Source organism: Equus przewalskii, chromosome 4 (genome assembly GCF_037783145.1).
Source record: "Equus przewalskii isolate Varuska chromosome 4, EquPr2, whole genome shotgun sequence".
NCBI lineage: Eukaryota > Metazoa > Chordata > Mammalia > Perissodactyla > Equidae > Equus > Equus przewalskii.
This window is the reverse complement of record NC_091834.1, coordinates 595,039-617,060: the sequence shown is the minus strand read 5'-3', so window position 1 is coordinate 617,060 and position 22,022 is coordinate 595,039. Positions and strand designations below refer to the sequence as shown.

The 22,022-nt window shown below is 39.1% G+C and overlaps 1 protein-coding gene across 2 annotated transcripts in view; it reads right to left on the bottom strand.

Moving 5' to 3' along the window:
- The window catches only part of SEMA3C (semaphorin 3C), a 161,860-nt gene that overhangs the window by 5,509 nt on the left and 134,329 nt on the right, over positions 1–22,022 (bottom strand). For both annotated transcript variants that reach the window (XM_008537379.2, XM_008537380.2), the window contains exons 13-17: positions 16,588–16,676; positions 13,167–13,208; positions 9,221–9,378; positions 3,290–3,357; positions 1,018–1,148 (exon numbers count right to left, since the gene is read on the bottom strand). In XM_008537379.2, coding sequence (XP_008535601.2) covers positions 1,018–1,148; positions 3,290–3,357; positions 9,221–9,378; positions 13,167–13,208; positions 16,588–16,676 — 488 coding nt within the window. The remainder of the gene's footprint in view (positions 1–1,017; positions 1,149–3,289; positions 3,358–9,220; positions 9,379–13,166; positions 13,209–16,587; positions 16,677–22,022) is intronic.

The window sequence follows — 22,022 nt, the reverse complement described above, 5'->3', positions numbered from 1 at the left end:
CACACAATTTCCTAAACAGCTGATAAAAGCTTTGGAGAGACAGGTCTGAGAGTTGGAAAGTGTTTTCTCATACGGAGCCAACATCTATTTCAGTAACGCTGATACAGTGTCTGTGTTCTATAGCATGGGATCCTGTCCATTCTCCAGCCCTAATTAACTTAGGAGGTAGTCCCCAGACTGCCCGTTCTTGCACACACACGCACAGGGCTCCACTGCCCCTTGGCTCCATCAGACTTCATGATCTACGGCGGCCAGCATCACGTCTCAGGCTGCTCCAAGGCTTTATACGGCCACATACATTTTTCTTCCTCCTCTTCTCATTTGTCAGGACAACGTGACATCACTATTATGGAATTCGTTACTTATAATATTTCACCCTATGCCATTTTACAGTTTCCCTTTTAAAACAGCTCTTTCCAATCAGTGAAAGGTTAATGTAAGTGTCCTTTTATTTGAAAACCTAGCTTTCTTTCCGTATCATTAAAAAAAAGGCAATGGCCCCATAAACAATGATTCCATATATTACCTAACCAAAACCCAAGAGTTATGAATAATAAAAGCGATAGAAACAGATGACCACACAGCAGAAAAATGCTCTTTACTAGAAAGATCACTGTTCAGCGTAATTTCTTGCTGAGGAAAATGGAACATTGTTTAAAGCCTCTTTTATCTCGTGAGCCACACAAAGGTGCTGCTGTGTGAGAACCTGGCTTGGGGAGCCGCACACATCTTGTTTCTCTTACAAGTGCTTCCTCACGTCAATACCCCGTCTGAGCGCCCGGGCTCTTGTTTCAATCACCGTGTTCCAGAGGTGAGCGAGCAGACAGGGTTTCTAGCTAATCCATCAGCTCTACGGACAAAGGATTTAAAGAAGGTGGCACTTGTCACCCCAAAGACCTGAAAGGATGCTCATCTGCCTTCCCTTTTTCGTTTGATCTGAGCCTCACTGAGGCTGGTGATTTAGGGCCCTTTCTGAAGCCCTAATGGATTGCCGCTGGGCTGGGCTGCGTCACTTACCTCTTTCCTCCTGTCTTTGTCTTTCTGTAGCAACCACTTGATAGATGCCTGCGGGGACTTGGGGGCACACTCAAGGAAAGTGGTGTTATTTTTTACTCCATACTGAACGATTTCAGCTGCATTTCTATAGGCTGAAAAGCAAAAATAAAAGGAGAGAGCAAACAACCAAATTTAGAGCAGATTCTCCTAGATGAATGTTTATTTCTCTATAAAATTGAGACCAACTGTGGCAACTCCCAGAAGGCGGTCTTAATTATTCAACCGACTATTATACATTGTTGACCTGTTGTGTTTAATCTGCAGGGAAGGAGAGAAAGACATAAGGGAATCAACGTTTATTCAAGAATTGCTCTACACCAAGGAACGCACTTAATGTCACTTTGAACATTTAATTATCACAACGTCCTTGTGAATTAGGTTTTTGCAGCTTTTCATAGTTGCGGAAACTGAGGTTGTGAGTTATAAGGAAACATATCCCAGTTAAGGAGTAACTGCCCAGCAGTATCAAAGCGAGGTTCTTCCCACTCCTAAACTCCATACTCAACGTGGTAGAGATGAAATTCACAAGCATCGGGAAAAGGCAGGAAGCAAGGTGTGGCTGCCGTGGGAAGCAGTGGGTGAGGACACAGTCACTGCAATCAGAGGAACCTGGGGTGAAATCCTGACTTCAATTCTGGCTGTGCAACTTTCGACAAGTTACTTCATCTCTCTGTGTCTCAGTTTTACTTGGCTATAAAACATAGATTATAATATTTTCATACAAGTTCTTTACTGAAATTCTTAAATTAAGATGAGCATTTAGTGTAATCACGGAGCAGTTTAGACACGGACAGAATCCTCATAAAGCAGGAAGAGTGACAGACTCTCCTTTAGTAGTTTCTTGAGCATTAAGTGAGAGAATCCATTAAAAAAGCACTGAGCTCAGGTTCTGACACAAAATCAACCTCGATGTCTGTTCATCACCATCTCCACTGCCAATACTCCCACCACCGTGAGTACTACTACCGGCAATGGGAACCGACACACAGATTTATGAAATATTCAGCAAACTGAGAAATGGTAACCTGGATTTATTCCCTCAATTAGATGTATGGAACAGTTAAGCAAAATCTGTCTCAATTTTCTCCTTGTAGGCAGCACCGTTCGGAACAAGAATGTCATTCTTCACCAAAGAAAAGCCAGACTCAAGACGGTCAGCATTCGGAGTCTCAGCGTTAACGGCCAGCACAGAACACCTGCCGCTCCTGTGAGCCAGGAGGAAGGTGACCCTGGAGATGCTTCTGTTTGGGGTGAGGTGTGTGTGTGGGGGAACTAGTGGGAAAGTAGACGACATGATATCTCCACGTCAGGATGTGAAGAAATGGATTAGGTTAGTCGTAAGACAAGGCAGGATGGTCAAAGGTGTGTGGAACGGTTATGAATTGTAAAACCAAGCCCTGTGGTCACTCAGGCACAGAGCAGGATCCTTCACAAGAGCCAAAAGGTGGAGGCAACCCAGCGTCCAGCGATGAATGAGTGGGTGAGCAAAATGCGATACACACATTCAACGGAATAGTTTTCCACCTTCAACAGAAAAGAAATCCTGACACATGTTCAACGTGAATGAGCCCTGGAGAAGACGTTATGCTGAATGAACGCAGCCAGTTACAAAGGAGCGAACATTGTACGATCCCACTTATACGAGGTCCCGAGAGTCGTCACATTCACAGAGACAGAAAGTAGAAGGGGGTCACCAGGGGCTGGGGGTGGGACTGGGGGAGTTAGTGTCTAAAGGGTATGGAGTTTCATTTTAGGAAGTTAAGTTCTGGAGATGGACGGTTGTGCTGGTTGCACAACAACATGAATGTACTTAATGCCACTGAACTGTTCATTTAAAAATGGCTAAAATGGTAAATTTTATGTGCCTTTACCACAATAAAAAAACAAGGCACTATTCTATTTGTTCTTCAGTGGTAAATTTTACAAAAAGCAAAATTTTTTTCTTCAGAAAGAAAATAATAGCTAAGAAAATCTGTAATTACCCATCTACCTTTGTTGAAGACCTACTGACTAACATACCCCAAATTTTTGTGTTCCTGGACATTTTTTCTTTTTTTAGTATACCTACAAATAACAGTTAATTTTTAATTTCCATCTGTGAATACCAAGGATTCTCATAGTGAATCAATCTTTCAAATGAAAAACTTAAATTTTTACAAGGTTTCCCTTACTGAAATGTGATAGGGGGTATTGTTACTCTTTACCAAGTTTGAGCATTGTTCACTTTTAATACCTTTTAGATTAAATCCTCTGCATTGAGTCAGTGGATTTCCATGTCTCACGTCTTGTCTTCGGCTCCTCCTGTGAGTAGAGAAATATGTAAAAGTGACTTAGAATTAACACTGCCAATTACACCACATTTAAAGGGTTGCATTTGTAATTTCACAATCTTTGGATTGCCTAAGGTTTCACAAAGAAAGTGGTCTGATTATCTGATGCAACTTTCTGTTTCAGCACCTCAATGATAGGGCGGGCACTCAACCCAGTTTCAGTCTGAATTAATTCAGTCTCTCCCCATCTCCTGCTCGTGATAGAATGGTTATGAAACTCCTATTATGTGCATTTCCTGGGTAAATGCTAGATTCCAAATTAATGGTGTCCATTTTTAGTTTAGTGACATTCATCCACAATTTTCTAAGATGCTACCCTCCAAAGTATGAACTCATCAGCATCTTTCTTCTTATAATTCTTTTCTTAAATAAACACACTTTTCTTACAAAAGTCAACACAGTCTAACACTTCCCAGATATGTTAAAAGTTTTCTGAAATAAGGATTACAGAGATAGAGCATGGACATTTAATATAAAATTAAGCAAAATTGTTCATTTACTAGAATGAGCATTTTCCTTCAGCCTTTCATTTTGAAAAATGTCAAGTCTACAGCAAAATGGATATAATAAGTACAATGAACACTGGCGTACTTAGATTCATAAATTGTTATATTTTGCCATATTTAATTTTTCTCTTTTGCAAGTATGTTGTGTCTGTACTATCTATGCACATATATGAAAATCTTTAGAAAACAACTTGCAGATATTATAATATGTCACCTTTAGTACGTATCTTCTAAGAATAAGTAATTTTCCTACATACAGCAATATCATTATCATCCTAAAGATATTAATATTTATTCAATAATATCATATAATACACATTTTATATTAAAATTTCCCTAATTCGCCCCATAGAATTTCTCTTATGGATTTTTTAAAGTTTACTCAGGATCCAATCAAGGTCCACTCATGGCATTTAGTTGTTACATATCACCAGCTTAAACATTTCAAAAATTTAGTTATATTCTTTGTAAGTTGGCTATTACTAAGTAAATGTTTTAAATTATCTGAGTACTAATTATTTAATTTCCTGAGTCTTAGATTCAATATATCTAAGTTAGTTCCAATTGTATTACATAGTGAAACAAATTACAATAGAGCAGTTTTAATTCTCTTAGCAATGAACTGTGGATATGAACATTGCTATAAGGAAGAAGGAAAGGAACTCTTTTTAAATATCGGGAATACAGGGGTAAGTTGACTGTTTACTATCAGTGCTGAAAAGCATATATGAATGAGAATATCACTCAGTTGGGTTAGTTTTAAGTCTCAATATTTTTACCCTTAAAGATAAATTAAACTATTCAGTACAAACAGAAATATTAAAATCACACAGGGATTTTCAACCTTAGAAAAGCAAAACTAATCTCAGTCATTAATAATGAAAATAATTCATTTTAAAGTTATAGCAAACACTTAATAGTTTATGTACTCAATGGATCACATACATCTATTCATGCAAATACACGTATAAAATTTTGCGTCATTTAAGTATTGTTTTTCCAGAAAAGTCACATGATCCTTATTCAATTACACATTTCTATACAACCACACACACCCCAACTAGTGGCAATCACTCTTGTCCCAGGAAACACAAGTAACACTGCACGCTTGAACAGCTCCCATGTCAGCTTTCTGCTGCAGCGCACTTGCTGAATTTTGAAGTCACGGCATTATTTACTACCAGCCAACTTAGGAGTGTCTGTTATCTGAGCACCACGCGAGAATTCTGTGGCGGGGCTGGTCATTTTCAGCCATGTAGACGAGCAATATCACCACCATGGTAAAATTTACTGTCCTGAGATCAGGACGATGCTACAGTTTACTCATGTACACGAACCCTCGGGCTGGGCAATCTGAATTTACACTAGAACAAAACTTCCAGATGTTCAAATACAGAAAAGCATCATTATGGCCCGGCTGAAATGAGGAGGTCAGCACGGAGCCATCTGAGCCTTTCCTGGGCGCAGGTTCCCTTTAAGGCATTCATATGGCATCGCGAAAGCGTGCTGGTAGGCAGAGTAATGTTATAGCACATGCAGGGTTTGGAGTTTGGCTCAAGTTGCCAATGTTCCCTCCGTTACAGTCTATTCCTTGGGATAAACAATGAAATCATTTTCTTCATGTATAGAAAATAGATCATTACTTGAAGATTGAACTGATTATCGTGTCTTAAAATAAAGCTTTTAACCACGTCTGAATCTAGAATAAATAACATTTGCGACTAAATTGCAATATTTGATACAAGTGCAGAAATATTTAAGATACTTGAGGGTGAAGAGGAAAAAAATGCTTATGTTGTTTACTATGAACAAACTTCCTTAAAAAAAGAGAAACTACTGAGCCAAAGATATTTAATGACTTTATCATGTCAAAGTATGGACTCCATTGATTTCCAAATGTAAATGTACTTCCATGTGTCCACACGAATGACACATTTTTGTTTTTCATTCCTATGAATTCTTCTAAGTGATCTTGGTATCTCAGCTAAATAGACAGGGCAATTGGAATAAATCTAGATAAGTTAACACTATAAAGAAAATGAATGTGGGAAATACCCCAAATGATCATTTTCATCATGACTATTTAATCTCTAAAGAAAATAAATGCTACTATGAGAATCTGGAAAAGAGTTACTTCATTCAGCAAATGTGTTTTTCATTCACTCTGAGTTTAACTAAGTTTGGAAATAATTTGGAGAATTCAAATAGTATAGATATTTTGAATGGAAATTCCACTATGCCAGCCAAAGACGGGCATGGGTAGGCCAAGGCATACCTTATATATGTATTATTCAATTACATATTTCTATACAACTACACACACACAAACTAGTGGAAATCACTCTTGTACCAGGATATATATATATATATTTTATATGTAATATATATATATGTATATATTACATTTTTTGGCTCCTTGCCATGGAATTAAGACACTGCTAGAGATGATCAAAACAGCTCTTTGAATGGTCACGACTTTCTTTCTCACCCGTGATACATGGTTCATCCCAGGCACAACCTTGTAACACTAAAGAGTCGCATGGTAGTTTCAGCTCTTTGTTTGTTACAAGGACACGATTAAGATCACGATGAGTGCCATGAGGAGGACAACGTGGCATCTACATTTACGTACATGTCTTAGAAAGGATAACCAGGATTGTAACAGGTGGGAGACGACGAGAACAGATGAATCAACTCATAGTTCAGCAGAAACTTCTAAAACATAAAAAATCTCCAATCGGCAATGAGAGTCTATGTATAACACTGAATTTTACTTGAGAAATCATCTTTGTTTGCTAAATAAGAATGCTTGGTGGGCAAAGCCAAGGTCTGCAGGTTCTGCAGAGAAGGAGCGCTCTCCAACGCTTCACACGTGGAAGAGGGGGGAGCCTATGGGAGGACGCTAAGATTCACTTGGCGGCCCCTTCGGCTCTAAGTCTGCTCGGTAGACTGAAGATCGTATTCCTGGTGTTAGTGATGCCAATGTTTAGAGCTGCTCACTACAAAAGAAGCATTGCCTTACAAAAAGTTATGGCAATAAGTTTTAAATATCACCACAAAAATAACTGGGAGTACCAAGCAAAACTGATAGAAAATATCAACAGTGGCCACAAACATCATTTTTTGAAATTTGAGATTAAATTTGCTTCCCTCACACTGTGTGTCCAGGCTCCGACCTCCAGCCCAGTGCAAAGAGAGAAGATCTCAGGGTAATGAGGTCGGGAAATCCTATGTAGAAATCGAAGGAGGCCATAGGCCTCGTGACTAAACCTTTAAATGACGTGGAGGAACACAGGGTGTTTGAAGACAAATACTAACAACTCTGACTTTAAAGAGTGGGAGTTCTCTTCATATCTCACGCCCTTGAAAACAGAAGACTCGAATTACCCAGCCCAGGCCATGGCCCTCCGCTCCAGATTCGTGTTTCTAACCGCCCACTCAACACCCCCTCGTGAATCCCTCACAGGCATCCTTAACTCAACATCATCCTCTCCCACAAACCTGCTCCTTCCACAGTCCTCCCTTTCTCAGGAAATGACATCTACGTATTTCCTAACGTTCGTTTCTAAGAATTCATTTCATTTGTGAGTCCTTTATTTTTCTAACATTCCACATCCAGCCCACGGGCAGATTCTAGGAGCTCTATCCAGATTCAGACACTTGTCCACCCACCTCTATCACCCCTGATGTCTCTATCACACGCCATGGTGTCTCTCCTGGGTCATCACAGCCTCCCCCTGTCTTGATGCTTCTGCCTCCTCTCCTTGGTCCTCTTCCTACCCCAGGGCTGTGATGCCAGCCAACTCAACCAGAGTGATCTTTTTAAACCAAAAGTCAAACAGTATCACTCACATGCTCAGAAACCCTCCGTGGTTTTCCATTTCACTCTAAATAAAGCCTTCAATGACTTACTGAGTCCCACACCCTCTGGCATTCTGACCTCGCCTCTTTCTGTCCCTTCTCTCATTCCAGGATGGCTCCGTGAGCTCTGGTGTTGTTTCCTGAGCAATCCTGGCACATTCCACCCTGCAGGATTTCTGGTCCCTCTCCCTGGAATGCTGTTTCCCAAATAATGCCTCGGTGCCACTCCTTATCACATTCAAGGCCTTGTTCAAATATCACACCCTCCGTAAGGCCTTCCCTGACCACTCATTTAACGTTGCAACCCCCTGCTTTCCATGTGCCCTCTCTCCCTTCTTTGACCTTATAAAATTCACAGACTTTACTATTATTTGATATGCTAGAGGGTTTCCTTATTTCTTTGTTATTCTCTGTCTTCCTCCTCTATAATTTATTATCCCTCGAGGCAGGGATTTTTGTCTTTTTGTTGTTGCCTTCCCTGTTAACACTGCCCGGCAAATAATCGTCCCATGACACGTAATTCTCGAACTAATAGATAAAAGGGTCAGAATAATCTTGACATGCAGAAGTGCTAGGGTTGTTTTAATCCATCAAGTTTTTGAAAGGCCCATATCTATAACACAGAATAGAAGAGCTGTAAGACACTATCACCCCAATGGTCTTACTTGAACCATCCTTGGTGCTCACGGCTGGTCCTATTTGTTCCCTCCTGCTGACCCTAACTTTTACAGGTTTTGGCCCTGCCACCCATCATGACCCGTATCACGATATGATAATACCCATGACCTTGTCTGACCCTGAGTTCTGCATATTCTTTGTTCTACAATCAATTTCCCTACTGGTGGTCCCTTCCACCTTGGCACAAGTTGGTTCAGAGTTTCCTGCCTGGGTCTTTGTGGGATATAAAGCACTCTGCCTCCGACTGTCTTCTCTCTTAATCTAACCAGCAATCATGCACTCCCCATTCTAAAGGGTCAAGCATGGGCACCAAGGTTTTGAAAGCAACGCAGGGTACCCATCCTGGACCAATGTTCCTGTTGCCTGAATGAGGACAAGCATTTGATTACAGAAGAATTAAGCATCATAGGGAAACCCTAGGAAGGTGAGATTCAAAGATATACCGAGGCATACAAAACAAAAAAGATAAATATTAGCTAATGTGAAAAAAAAGTTAAATGCTGCTTGAAATACTTGTCTGGTCGTGGGTGGGAACTGTGTTGAACAGGATCTATAAACAGAGAAAGGAACTTGTCCAGTCTACAGTGTTCTGACTCACACGTGAGCGTCTCAAGTTATAAGCATGGCCCTTGTATTCACTCAAAGACCACATGTGGTGCTAAACACGGCAAGCACCTCTAGTGCCACTTGTAAAGACCCCCACAACAGAACCGACTCCAACGCTGGGGGGCACTGCTCCATTGTCTGGTGACATCAATTTTCATTGGCAGCCGAATGTTGAGTACTCACCGCTTCCCAGTTGGGTAGAACCGGGAGCAAGCGTGGCCATCCCAGGCGCAGTACGGGTCCCTGGCCAGGCAGCAGTCCGCACAGGCTGTGCCATAGATGTCGCAGCGATGCAGCGACACTTGGGAGACCCCTTCATTGGAGCTCACGTACAACTGTTGCTGTTAGAGGAACCACGATGATTTATTTCAGATGTGGGAGTGAAAAGAAGACTTTTAGCAGGAACACATTATAATATATCCCATAAACCCTTGGATTCGTTTTGAAATAGACTAAAAACGAGACACAAAGTACAGAGGGTATAAAGCCAAAATAAATAGAATTTTTCTACGTTAATATGCCTATAACATTACCACTTTCCTGTTTAAGAAAAAAAGCTCAGAGCACCCTGTAGAATGGTAATGTGCTTTAGACACTGGGATTCATTGTTCTCTCAGATTTGAGCTAATATATTACAGATTTAAATTATGATGTTTTCTTTTTTCTTTGAATGCTGTCTCCTAGCAAAGCACAAGGCAGCTTTATTATTCTTCAAGTCTGGCAACCCATCACCTTGTAAATTTGAAAAAGTCAAGACTAAAATAAAGGGCATTTTTAAGTTTAGGGAAAAAAACGTAGATAGTAAATGCTAGATAAAATTTAAGATAAAGATCTTTTTCACATGCCTTTGAAAGCGACATATTGTTCATTAAGGCAATTTAAATTTTTAAATTACTTAGAAGAATATCAGTATTTATATTTAGACACAGCTTAAAATCCCTGTATGATCCAGCAATCAGCCTAACTAGGCCTCAAAGATTTCATCCTCCTTCATTTGTAGGGTGTCAAACCTTCCTACATTACTGCTCCAATTCCTCCAGCTGTGCACAAAACCGTTCTAGGAGTAGAAGGGAGAAGTGTCTAATTGACACTCTTTATTTTACAAAGCTCGGATATTATAGGATTCAAGCTAGCATAGAATCTCTGAGCTAGAACTTGAATACATACACGTGCCTGCATGCGCACACACGCATGTATGTGTTCATCTATATGTGGCCACATGCATGTAACATATATGTGACGTGTATGCAACAATGTATGCATGTACATACACTTTAAAATTTAAATCGATGGGGGCGCCATTGGTCCACCAGGCTCTGGAGGCCGAGTTCTGGGATTCCAATCTCAGCTCAACCACAAATTTGCTGTGTAACTTTTTTGAATCTCAGTTTCCTCTTTGGTAAAATTGGAATAACATAACACCTGCCCTATCGAGTTTTTATAAGATGTAAATGTACAGGCCAACTTCACAGTAAATGCTTAGAACAGTTTCTGGCTCCTAAGTGCTCAATGAATGTTAAATAACAGGAGTAGTAAACTATCAATCCACAAACTATCAATTTATAAATGTTCAATTCTAGTTAATCATTTGAATCACATCTCACTCTACTATGTCTAACGTAAAATATTTATTTTATTCAGATCAATTAATTTTTCAGAAATCGGGCTGAAAGTGATTTATCCTCAGTTGAAACATTGAAACTATAAGAAAACAACTGCCTGTTTTGATGATATTACTTTCTCTAGGAACATTTGAAATAAGTGTTTATCAAGTACATTAATAAATAATATAGTGACTGTATCAGCTTCATTAAAATATTTTAACAAAATTGGCTTATTTGAGGAAAGGATACAGGTAGTTTCATTCTGGAAATTATCTTTTTTATTAATCCAACTATTTCCTGCATTATGGAATGCAAGAATGAATTAGAGAATAAAGGAGCATGAAATGGACAATAAAACAGTGTATGGACTAGGGAGGGTACTGAACTCACAGTATTTCAATATAGATAAAATACCATCGGCAATTTGTGGTTCTATCACACTGGAAAAATAATGCAGGAGGCAGTTGTGTAAATGAATTTCCAAAGGAATGAAATAATTAGCCTTCCCTGAATCTAACTGGTTTAATGAAACATTTTTAACTATCTACAATACAAAACGCTGACGACAGACTTTATACTGTTTTGCCTCTGTGTGTGTGTGTGTGTGTGTGTTGTATATTGCAATTTCATGGAATGAACTGTGGACTCCAAGTTCACAAGTTGAATTACAAGGTGAGACTTGTAATTGGATCCTGGACGCTCTGCCACACAAATGGTCCTGTGTCCATGTTGAATTTTCTCTGATACTTTCTTTTTCCATTAAACTACTATCAACAAGGGGCTTCCCTGCTGACTTCAAAGACGATGCTGACTTGGGATCAGCTCCCTAGGACACTGGGGAAAATGACAAACGGCTTCTTGTTACTTTGGAAAGTGTTTGCCATGCACCGCACAAACATTTTTACAGATGAGACCTTTAGTGCCATTGTACCCTATTTATTTTTCTTCAAAAAATTTAGTCAAGGGAAAAGAGCAGAAGGCTAACCATGGAATACTTCTTTGTCTGTAACAGACCAGAGATGGTAAAGAACACTGAAGTTATGTCATCAGTTGTGTTAACACATAAAACTTTGATGCCATATTCCAAGAAAAACAAGTCTTAGGCTGTTGCAAACAGCAGTTACCAAAGACCTGCTTTCTTTTAGACAATTTGTATAAATTAAACCATTTGTGAGAAAAGCATCACCTTGCAAAGGCAGAAACTTAGGTCAGTGAAGTTAAATGATTTGTTCATAATTTATGGTCAGGCTGGGAGTCAGATGCGTGTCAGGCCCACTCGGAAGTCTGTGCCATTTTTGACTGTACACACTGCCCCTCAGAACTCCTGATTCAGAGATAACACCTTTGGGGGCTGGAGAGGTGCATGCTTTGCACATGTGGAGATTAGAATCGGGCTTTCCCTTTCCCTGATCATGTGTATACATGGCCCCTGACTTACGACGTTTTGACTCACAACTTTTCGACCTTACAATGGTGCGAAAGCATATGCATTCAGTAGAAACCGTACTTCAAATTTTGAATGTTGACCTTTTCCCCACTAACAATAATCTGTACGATCCTCTGTCACAACACTGGGCAGGGGCAGCTCCCAGTCAGCCACAGGATCAGGAGGGCAAACCACTCATGCACTTATACACATTCTGGACCCACATAACCACTCTGTTTTTCACTTCCAGCACAGTATTCAATAAATTACATGAGATACTCAACACTCTACTATGAAATAGGCTTTGTGTTAGATGATTTTGCCCAACTGTAGGCTAAAGTGAGTGTTCTGAGCACATTTAAGGCAGGCTGGCTAAGCTAGGATGTTCGGCTGAGTGGTGTATTAAATGCATTTTCAAAGTACCATATTCACAACTTAGGATGGGCGTATCACGACGTAACCCTGCCATTAGTCGAGGAGGATCTGTACTGCATATGCAGATGCAAATTAGAAGATTAAATATTTCTGATAATCATAGTCAAAACGTTTCTTCCCTAAATCCTGAACACTGACATGGCTTAGATTTGAGACATTTGGAATTTTTAATGACAGGCATAAACTCTAATAAGTAGCACTTCCTTAGAAAGAAGCCTAGAAGAATGCATTGCACTTTTCAAACATGTGACAGCAGCAGAAACTCAAAAGACGATTGACTGCTCGTTCCAAGCCCCTGAGAATGTCTGCAACGGGATAGCAGCCCGAATATTATGCTCAATTCTTCCTTCAGAAAGATTACTTTTATTTTCATTGGCTTCATGCACCATAATATTTGAGAATATAGAATCTACAAAATGTTAGAATATCTTGCTGCATATATGTTCTGCTCTGAAGGACTTTTATGCAAAAATAAACCTATTTTGTCTTCCACTAAAAGCTAGTAAATTCTACATCAAAATTAAAGATGATTTTGTGGTATACTTTAAACTGTATTAACTATTTTGCTAATACTAAAATTAATGTTCTAGTAATTACAAAATATATTTTTTCATAATAGTAAATTTTTTACCTGTAAATAAAATAAAAATGGGGTCATTTTTACCTTTTTGGATGAAATTTTCATTGTTGTTATGGGAGAACGATTCTGAAAAATTAGAAAAACATTATGTTAGTTGCTCAAATAATCCTTCAAAAAGATTTTGCATTCAAAAGTTTTTCACCATTCATTTAAAATTCGAGAAATCATCATTTCTCTTTATACGCACATATACATTTAAAGTTTAGCAACACCTGTCTATAAAGTACATTTCTGCTGTGGGAAGCAAGGATGGATTCATTACACAAATATATGCCTAAACTACACAAAGGAGTAGGGATAACACATCTATCAAGATAGTTAGAAAAAAATGAAAATTTGAGAGAATTGAAAACGTGTATGTAGGGGCTGGCCGGGTAGTGCAGTGATTAAGTTCACATGTTTTGCTTCTGTGGCCCAGGGTTCGAAGTGTGGACATGGCACTGCTTGTCAAACCACGCTGTGGTAGGCATCCCACATACAAAGTAGAGGAAGATGGGCACGGATGTTAGCTCAGGGCCAGTCTTCCTCAGCAAAAAGAGGAGGATTGGCAGCAGGTAGCTCAGGGCTAATCTTCCTCAAAAAAAAAGAAAACGTATATGTTCGAACATTGAACCCAATGAATAACTCAGGATTGATTCTGATTCTTGGGTGGGGCTGTGGAGTGGTACCCCATCTTATTCCTCCACAACACGAGGGCTCTGCATACGACACTATTGTTCACCTGCCAAATGTTGCTTTGGAAAAATATATTAGCCTGAACCACACTTATTAATGCTCTTTCTTGCAAACAAAGAGATACTGTTAGAAAAGACCCTCTTTTGATAAATGTGAATTAGTGAAAGAATTTTTTGAAATAGTAATCCTTTTTGAAAGTCACTTTATTCACGAGTTTAATTCTTAAATATTATTAGTTCCTTTTAAAGATTGAAAACTGCACTTGTGATAACCTGATGATGATCTGTGAAGTTTTATTTAAGTGGAGCAAGCTCTCAAAATCAACTATATCCACAATTATTTTGCTCTCCAGAGTTGTGAGCTCTTACAAAACTTAAAAGAGAAAATGGTGATATTTCTACCACTCAATTGCAACAAGCTTTGACCATCGTTGAGAAATACACACAAACAAAAAAGTACTGCAACTTATATCCACCTGGGCAACTAGTAACAGTTGTACCTCCCATTCAAGTTAAGATGTGGGAAGCTGGACATATTTTCAGAAAATATTCTGAACAGGGGATTAAAAGAAGAGATTATGGTTCTGCACTTTACGGGAACAAAGAGCCTGGTTTTTAAAAGTTTCGTTGAGTTTTCTGCAGTCCATCAGTGTGACACTTAGCTAAGGAATCTTTTCAATTTAAACACATTACTTCCTCATGTGCCCATCGCTGTATATCACACACACCCCATTATTTTCACCTCACTTCGGAAAATGTGACACAAACACCGTGAGGAAGACAGCAACTGAATTTGGCAACTGTGTCTCTGGACATCAGTCACTGGCACATGCATCTCTAAGAAAGCTGGAACTTTGTTAGTCTCCCTCTGGGGTTGACGTCCCCACATGCATTTTGACTGACTCTATTTCTCCACTGAGAGTTTATTCTTCATGATGATAACACCCGCAGAACTCATACAACAGACCATAAGTAGTCAGCACCTGATCAGAATAACTCACATTTCTTTAAGACCTTCCTATAACATATGCTTGGGTTTGTGTCAAACTCACTCAATTAACATTTCCTGATTATCAAAAAAAGATATTTCAGAATTATAAATGAAGTGCTGCAACATGGCATTTTTGCTATCTTTAAGAAAACTCCAGAATAAGGTACTTTATATCATTTTGGCAGTCAAGTTCTCCCTATTGAATTGAAGGAAAAAAAATATTTTATATACAATGTGATTTGGGTTACTCTAGTGAAACAATGAACTTTTTTTTTTACAAAGCAAGGCATAAAAAAGGCACTTCAATGCACGTAGTTAAGTTTCTTTTTTCTTTTTAATGTTCTTTTTTCTAACATCTGTGCCCATCTTCCTCTATTTTGTATGTGGGTTGCCACGACAGCATGGCTTGATGAATGGTGTGTAGGTCCATGCCTGGGATCCCAACCCACAAACCCCAGGCCGCCAAAGTGGAGCGCACAAACTCAACCACTACACCACCGGGCCGGCCCGGTAGTTAACATTTTTGAGCACAGTTTTAATGCACTAAATCACAAAGAACCTTACGCAAAGTGAGTCCAGCATTAAAAACTGTAAATTTAACAACACATTAGGACATGCCAGAGTTCCTCAGATTTTGCATTTGATTTGATTTCCTTTTTTATATCTCTTCACCTTTAAAATTTATTAGCCTAATCCAACAGCATTGCATCTTGGCCACTTGCACGCTTATACATTCAATATTTTTGGTGACTGTGGGAATGAATATTATTAGTCCGTACACTGTGAGTCCACTCGACTAAGCAAAGCGAGTCACTGAACTAGCAGCAGTCCTTTCCTGGGCTCTGGATGCTGCTTTCACCCAGTTGTAGGCTGACTCTGGTCTTGTGGTGTCTGTGGGCCACTGTTTCTTAATTAGTTTAGCTGAAAACAGGACTCTGCAGTACACTGATTACAGGCCGAAGTTTCTTTGCAATGCTGACAGCTCCTCTGCTGCGCCTTCCCCATCCTTCCAAATGCAGAGGGAGACACCTGAGCTGCAAGGACTCAGCCCTCAAGGAAGGAAAGGTGTGCAGGACCCACACGTCTCCTGTCAGGCTCACAGATCCACAAAGAACAGGCACTCTGCCCTGAGCAGGGGAACGCTCAGCACTTGACTTCCTCTCTGTGCTTTGCTTAGCTATGCTTTTTCTTTTTTCCTTTTTTTTAGTCCCAAATTCAAGGACAGAGAATAAGACAATGAAATCCCAAAGTTCAGACAGAACATGGAGTTTTGAGTGGTAAAGAGACAACATTTGTTTTACTTAACTAGAGTGACATTTGAATTGAAGGCAATAAAACAGAGGAAACAAAACCATTTTCTTTGAAATTCCTGGCTAAAAAAATATGAGAAAGTTTATGTAACAATCAATAATGTGAAGGCATTTGGGTTTCAGTGGCTTGTGAAGCAAATGATAAAAGCCTTTTCATGGCAAATCCTCCAGACCTTGACCACAAGAACTCATTTTTTAAAAATAATGATGACCAAAATTCTTCAAGTTGTGATGATAGCTGAGAAAACTAATCCTTTTATGTTAAGATAACTTGAAATACAAAAAAAATACTTCAGAAAAATATTTGTTCTATATTTCTCATCTTATCTGATGTTCCCTACCCTCAAAAATTTATAACACTCATTTATTTGATCTTTTATCAAGTATTTTTTTCTCCCAAGAGGCTGTAAGATTAAAGAGTTCATTCATCATCAGGCCTGTGCTGAGACCAAGAGAGGAGATGCTCAAACCTTAAAGACTTCCAGCTCCTCCAGAATGAGCTCTCCACTGGCAGAGCTGTTCGAAGGAAGGACCACCACCTTCTGCACTGTGCCCCGATCTGAAGCAAAGAAAGAGACAAAGAGACGTCACCATAGTTTTTTTAAAGGAAAAACACATTTAGACATAAGACTACTGGCTTCCAATTTAGAATATTCTTTATGTAACTGCTTACTTATCAAAAACGTATATATTGCGCTATTACCGTTTGCAATACGTTGATTTTATTCCAGATCTCATATGTTTAAATTGAGATTATGTATAAGTCAAAAGGAACTAATGTGAATATTTTATATTTTGCACATATTTGGTGTAGTCATAACTGTGAAAGAAGAAAAAAATGTCCAAATAACTTATGAAGTCAAAAGTTCTGCTTTTGGGGGCCAGCCCCGTGGCACAGCAGTTAAGTTTGCACGTTCTGCTTCAGCGTCCTGGGGTGTGCTGGTTCGGATCCCGGGTGTGGGCCTACACACTAACTGTCAAGCCATGCTGTGGCAGGCGTCCCACATAAAGTAGAGGAAGATGGGCACAGATGTTAGCTCAGGGCCAGTCTTCTTTAGCAAAAGAGAGGAGGATTGGTGGCAGATGTTAGTTTAGGACTAATCTTCCTCAAAATAAAAGAGAAGTTCTGTTTTTGAACCAAGTGTATGTTTTCAAAATATTAATACAGAACTTTGTCTGGTCTTTAAGAATATTACTTACTCCTCCAAATCAACATTATAAAGTGACATTCCAGCATTTTTGTTAACATTGACACATAATGCTGTAGTTATCTAAGAAAAAAGATTACTAGGAATTAATTTTTTTTTCTTTGTTGAGGAAGATTGTCCCTGAGCTACCATCTGTTGCCAATCTTCTTCTATTTTGTATGTGGGATGATGCCTCAGCATGGCTTGAGGAGTAGTGTGTGTGTCCACACCCAGAATCCGAACCCGTGAAACCCAGGACACCAAAGTGGAGTGTTTGAACTTAACGACTATGCCACCGGGCCAGCCCCACTAGGAATTAATTTTTATAGTAACTGTATTATAAATCAGTAGTACTAAATTGACATTTGATTTGTAGCTGTGAGAGAGTTTAGGCACAATAAAATATTTCACTCACAGTTCAAAACAATTTTCAAAGCAGAAATAACTGTGGTTTCATTTCAAACGTGGACATCTATTCACAGAATTCTGTTTTCACACTTTTCTTTACTACTTGGGAATGTTTCTCTGGATATTCTTAAAATGTAGGGGAAAATCTGAAAATGGATGGGCCAAATAAATTGAAGCAAAAAAAAATTTACTCATATTTCCCAATTAGATTGCAGAAAACAGAGATGGTTGAATAAATCTCATATAAAAAATGTTATTTGCGCATGAGATTTTTAATTAAGATAATTTCATATGTCACATAAGCATTTTCTAAGCATATAATTACACCACTCTACCAATCACATAAATTTGGGGTTTAACAGAAACTAGTTGAGATTTAGCAATGTGGACTTTAAGCAAATTTGTGAGTGATTTGATAAAGTAAAAACACATTTCATCACCAAAATATGTTTTCTATTAAAATAACTAATGAACTCCCTCATGAATGTCAAGTCATTACCGTTTTAAAAACTACGAGCATGTAACTGTGAATTTGTAATCCGGAAAGGTGAATTCTCATCAACAGATACTGAAACGTTTTTTAAATCTGTTAAAAAATGTCAATAAGAAGAGTCAACTTGAACCAAATTGTACAGGACTTTACAACCAGGAACCATTTAGCGATGAATACCGCAAATCTTAGATCTCACATCTTAAACTGGCCTCTATTGCACAGGCAAGAGTTACTCTGACATAAAAGATCTCATTTCATGTTTATGGTTTTTATTTTATGAACCTAATTGAAAGACTCACAATAATTACTAACAAAAAATAAATTCAATTTGAATTCATTACTGACTCAAAAAATAAAAACCTACTAAATGATAATAAAAAAAAAAGTCTATACAGAAGAACAAGACTTAGAGATTTTGCTGGAACAATCTCTGAATCTTGTAAGAGTCCCCAGCATGAGCATCTGATCCTACAAGTTCCAAACTACACCTCGTAATTTAAGATTTACTTAAGCCACACTCAGGAGTAACCCCAAAGCTTTGCAGGCTCTGGGTGTAATGAAAAGGTATAATTGAAATTCCTCTGTTCCACTGATCAGAGCATCAGCTGATCCTTAGGATCAGCCCTGGTGACAATTTGTGCTACTTGCTTGGACGATAAGTAACTACCCAAGTATCAAGTGGAAAGGAAAAACGTTTGAGGCCTCAGTGCAGAGCCCCGTCACAGCTGAAAGTGGTGAATGTGGCTGGAGGCACGCCCCAACTTCTGTGAAGATTCATCACAACGAGCAGTGGAAGCTTCGAGGGGAACAGAATACATCAACAAACCTAAAATTAACACAGTCCCAATTTATAAAGCCGCACGAAAGGGGCTCTCGATTCCAGAGGCTCCCAAAGGTCAAACCATGGGCTCTGAGAATTAATTAAGTTTCTCAAATGAGACAACCAGCTCCTTTTTCACCTAATGTTTTAACTCACTACGAGAGCAATATTTTACATAAGTCATCATTTCTTCTGAAAAAACCCACAACAAAACACTCTCTTCATGCCATTTATAAAATATTACACAAAGAGCAGCTATAAAATAGGCTAATAAAAAGATAGTGCAAAATGTGCTGTTCCCTCATTTGCAATAAAAGCTGGAATACCATTTTCATTTATTGCTTGTCTTCTTATTTTAGTTGTTTTTTTTTTTACTGGTAATGATGAGTAGATTTCCATTTTATTTTAAGACAATTAAAGGTAAAAACATATTTTTCTACAAAATAAAACAATGTCAACTTATCTGAACCTCGCAAAAAATACAACTAAATTTAAGTATTGGTAATGTTTCTACCTGACAATCAAGTTTAAATAAAGTCATAGAAATGCAAGATATTCATGGAGAAACAAATATTTACTGGATGCCTACTATGTGCCTGGTTCTATGGTAAACAGTACTATTTAAATCTGACTTTTAAGAAAATAAATATCCATTTTAATTCCTTTACTTGTATCGGTACTTAATGAGCCAGCATTTCTGGAGAGCCCTTCATTATGATGGTTCAATTTTCATCAAAGTATCACAAATGAACATATCTGTTCCTATCAGAATTCCACATAGTAAAGTTTTTACATGCATAAAGAAGAACAGGAATTCAAATTTGTGCCTTCAAATATGAGTGGAATAGCCTTAAATCCTCATAGTATTGTGAATCATCACTATTAACGGTGATTACTTCGGGTTTTATGAGACCTTAAACGTATGTAATTTGGAAGACTTTCTTTAAGTAAGATAACACAAAAATACAAAAACAGAATTGTTTGTGTCTTTCCCAAGCAATTACAAAGGAGGGACTCTAAAGTTTACGGTAACTCTACCTCTGATAACCAGCCTAGTTTTCTAAAAAAAAAAAAATTCTATAAACTGGACAATAACACCATCTCTAAATTGAAGAATCTCTAACGATCCAGCAAAATGTCACCTACAATATCTTATCTCTAAAGTTCTACTGTCCAAGACCACTCTCTCACAGGTCAGCCAAGGGTCGGAAATTTCTTCTTTAATTGAAGGCAAACACATCTACCTCCTATTTCTCTAACTTATAGGCCTTTCTTCTACAGCTCTGAGAATGCACTAGATCTCTTTTTCATGTTTCTCCAAGTTTATCTTTGCACCCTCTGACCTTCCCGCTCTGGTCTAAGCACGAGTGCTCCTTTCAGGGGTGTCTACGCAAAGTCAAAACCAAACCACTTGGCCTGCCTTTCTCTGAACACCTGGCAGTTTAAAATCATCCCATTTTTAATGTAGGGCTCAGAATTACACATATTTATGCACCTGCTTTACCACAGTGCAAGACCTCCCCGAGACTGGACTATTTCAATACTTCTAGTAGTTAACCCATAACTTAGCTCAGGATCTCTAGTACTTGGGGCCTCAGAAACAAACACCCCTACTCTAGTGCACACCATTTTCGAGGCTCCACTCTGGAGCCTTAACTTGGTCCAATTTAGTCATGACTAAGTGGACCAAGTTCTTAGTGGACAGATGAATTGTCAAATGCGTAAGAGATATTTCAGTCAGCTGTGGCACTGGGAAAGAGCCAATATTTATGGGATCACCCATGGCTACTCCCTAAGCAGCTGCGTGTTAATGGGACAGCTTCTCTCAACATGCAGTCATGGTAGACACCTACAGCTTTCTTTTCAAAACATACTCACAAATCCTTCAGTTCCCTATATGGGAAATACTTCTGAGGCGTTCATGGGCTGTATCATCCACTTCTTAACAAATAAGTGGACTGGGTTGCCTTCCACCCATTGTCACTCATTGATTCAACAAGAAATTATTGAGGACCTTCAGTGTGCCGTGTCCAGAATGGATGCAGAGATAAGTAGGCGTAACACTCAAGAGTTCGGAGTCTAGAGTTTATGGTTTTTTGAGAAGTGTGTTCCCATTAAAATGTTAGTCATTGAGAGATGTACATTCCAGAATGTCCATAAAACTCCCAATCACTTATGTCCCCACAAAGCCATCTCTGTACCCATTAGTGTGAAGGTGATGATAAGATAGTTATCAAATGTCTTCCTTCCAGGGATGGTGAGAATGGCATTCCTTGAATGTCCTCACAGCTATAAATCCATTTTACTGTTCTGCAGAACGGGGCCGCTGCTTTTATTTTCCTGGGAAAAGCACCACGGCTACAGTATAGTCACAGCAAAGCAGAGGCTCTTCTTTGGTCCTCAAGCCTCAGTCTGCTGTGTGTAAAATGTAAACGATAATTATACCTTCTGTAACGGACATCTGTTACTAAGGCCAGAATTGCTTCCCCTTCTTCTGGTAATAACTCCCCGAGGCATTGTCTGGAAACGACACCTCTCTCATTCTTGATCCACAGGGCTAAGGAATGGGGTCTCTCTCTTCCAGCTCCAGGGAGACGCACAAGACTTCGGCCGGTCCAGTGGGAGCATCCCCTTTGCCCTGTGATCCACGCAGGAGTGGGCGTGGAAACAAGTCCTGGCCCAGCCCTCCCCGGGGCCTGAGACCAGGGCTGTTAACGCCTTGTAAATCTGGAGGTGGTGGGCCGTCCTTGCTACCACACGCAGAGGTTCCATTTGAGACTAAACAGCACAGAGGAAAGGAGAACTGAAAGATGCTAAGTTCCTGACAACATCGTTTTAACACTAATTCAGCTATGTCTGAGGCTGCCTCCTGGGTTTGCCAGTTGAACCCCAAAAAAGCATTATTTTGTGTTAACTAGTTTGAGTAAGGCTTGTCGTCACTTTCGGTAGAAAGAGTTCTGACTAACAAAAATGAAATGAATAATACCTGGAAGCTGC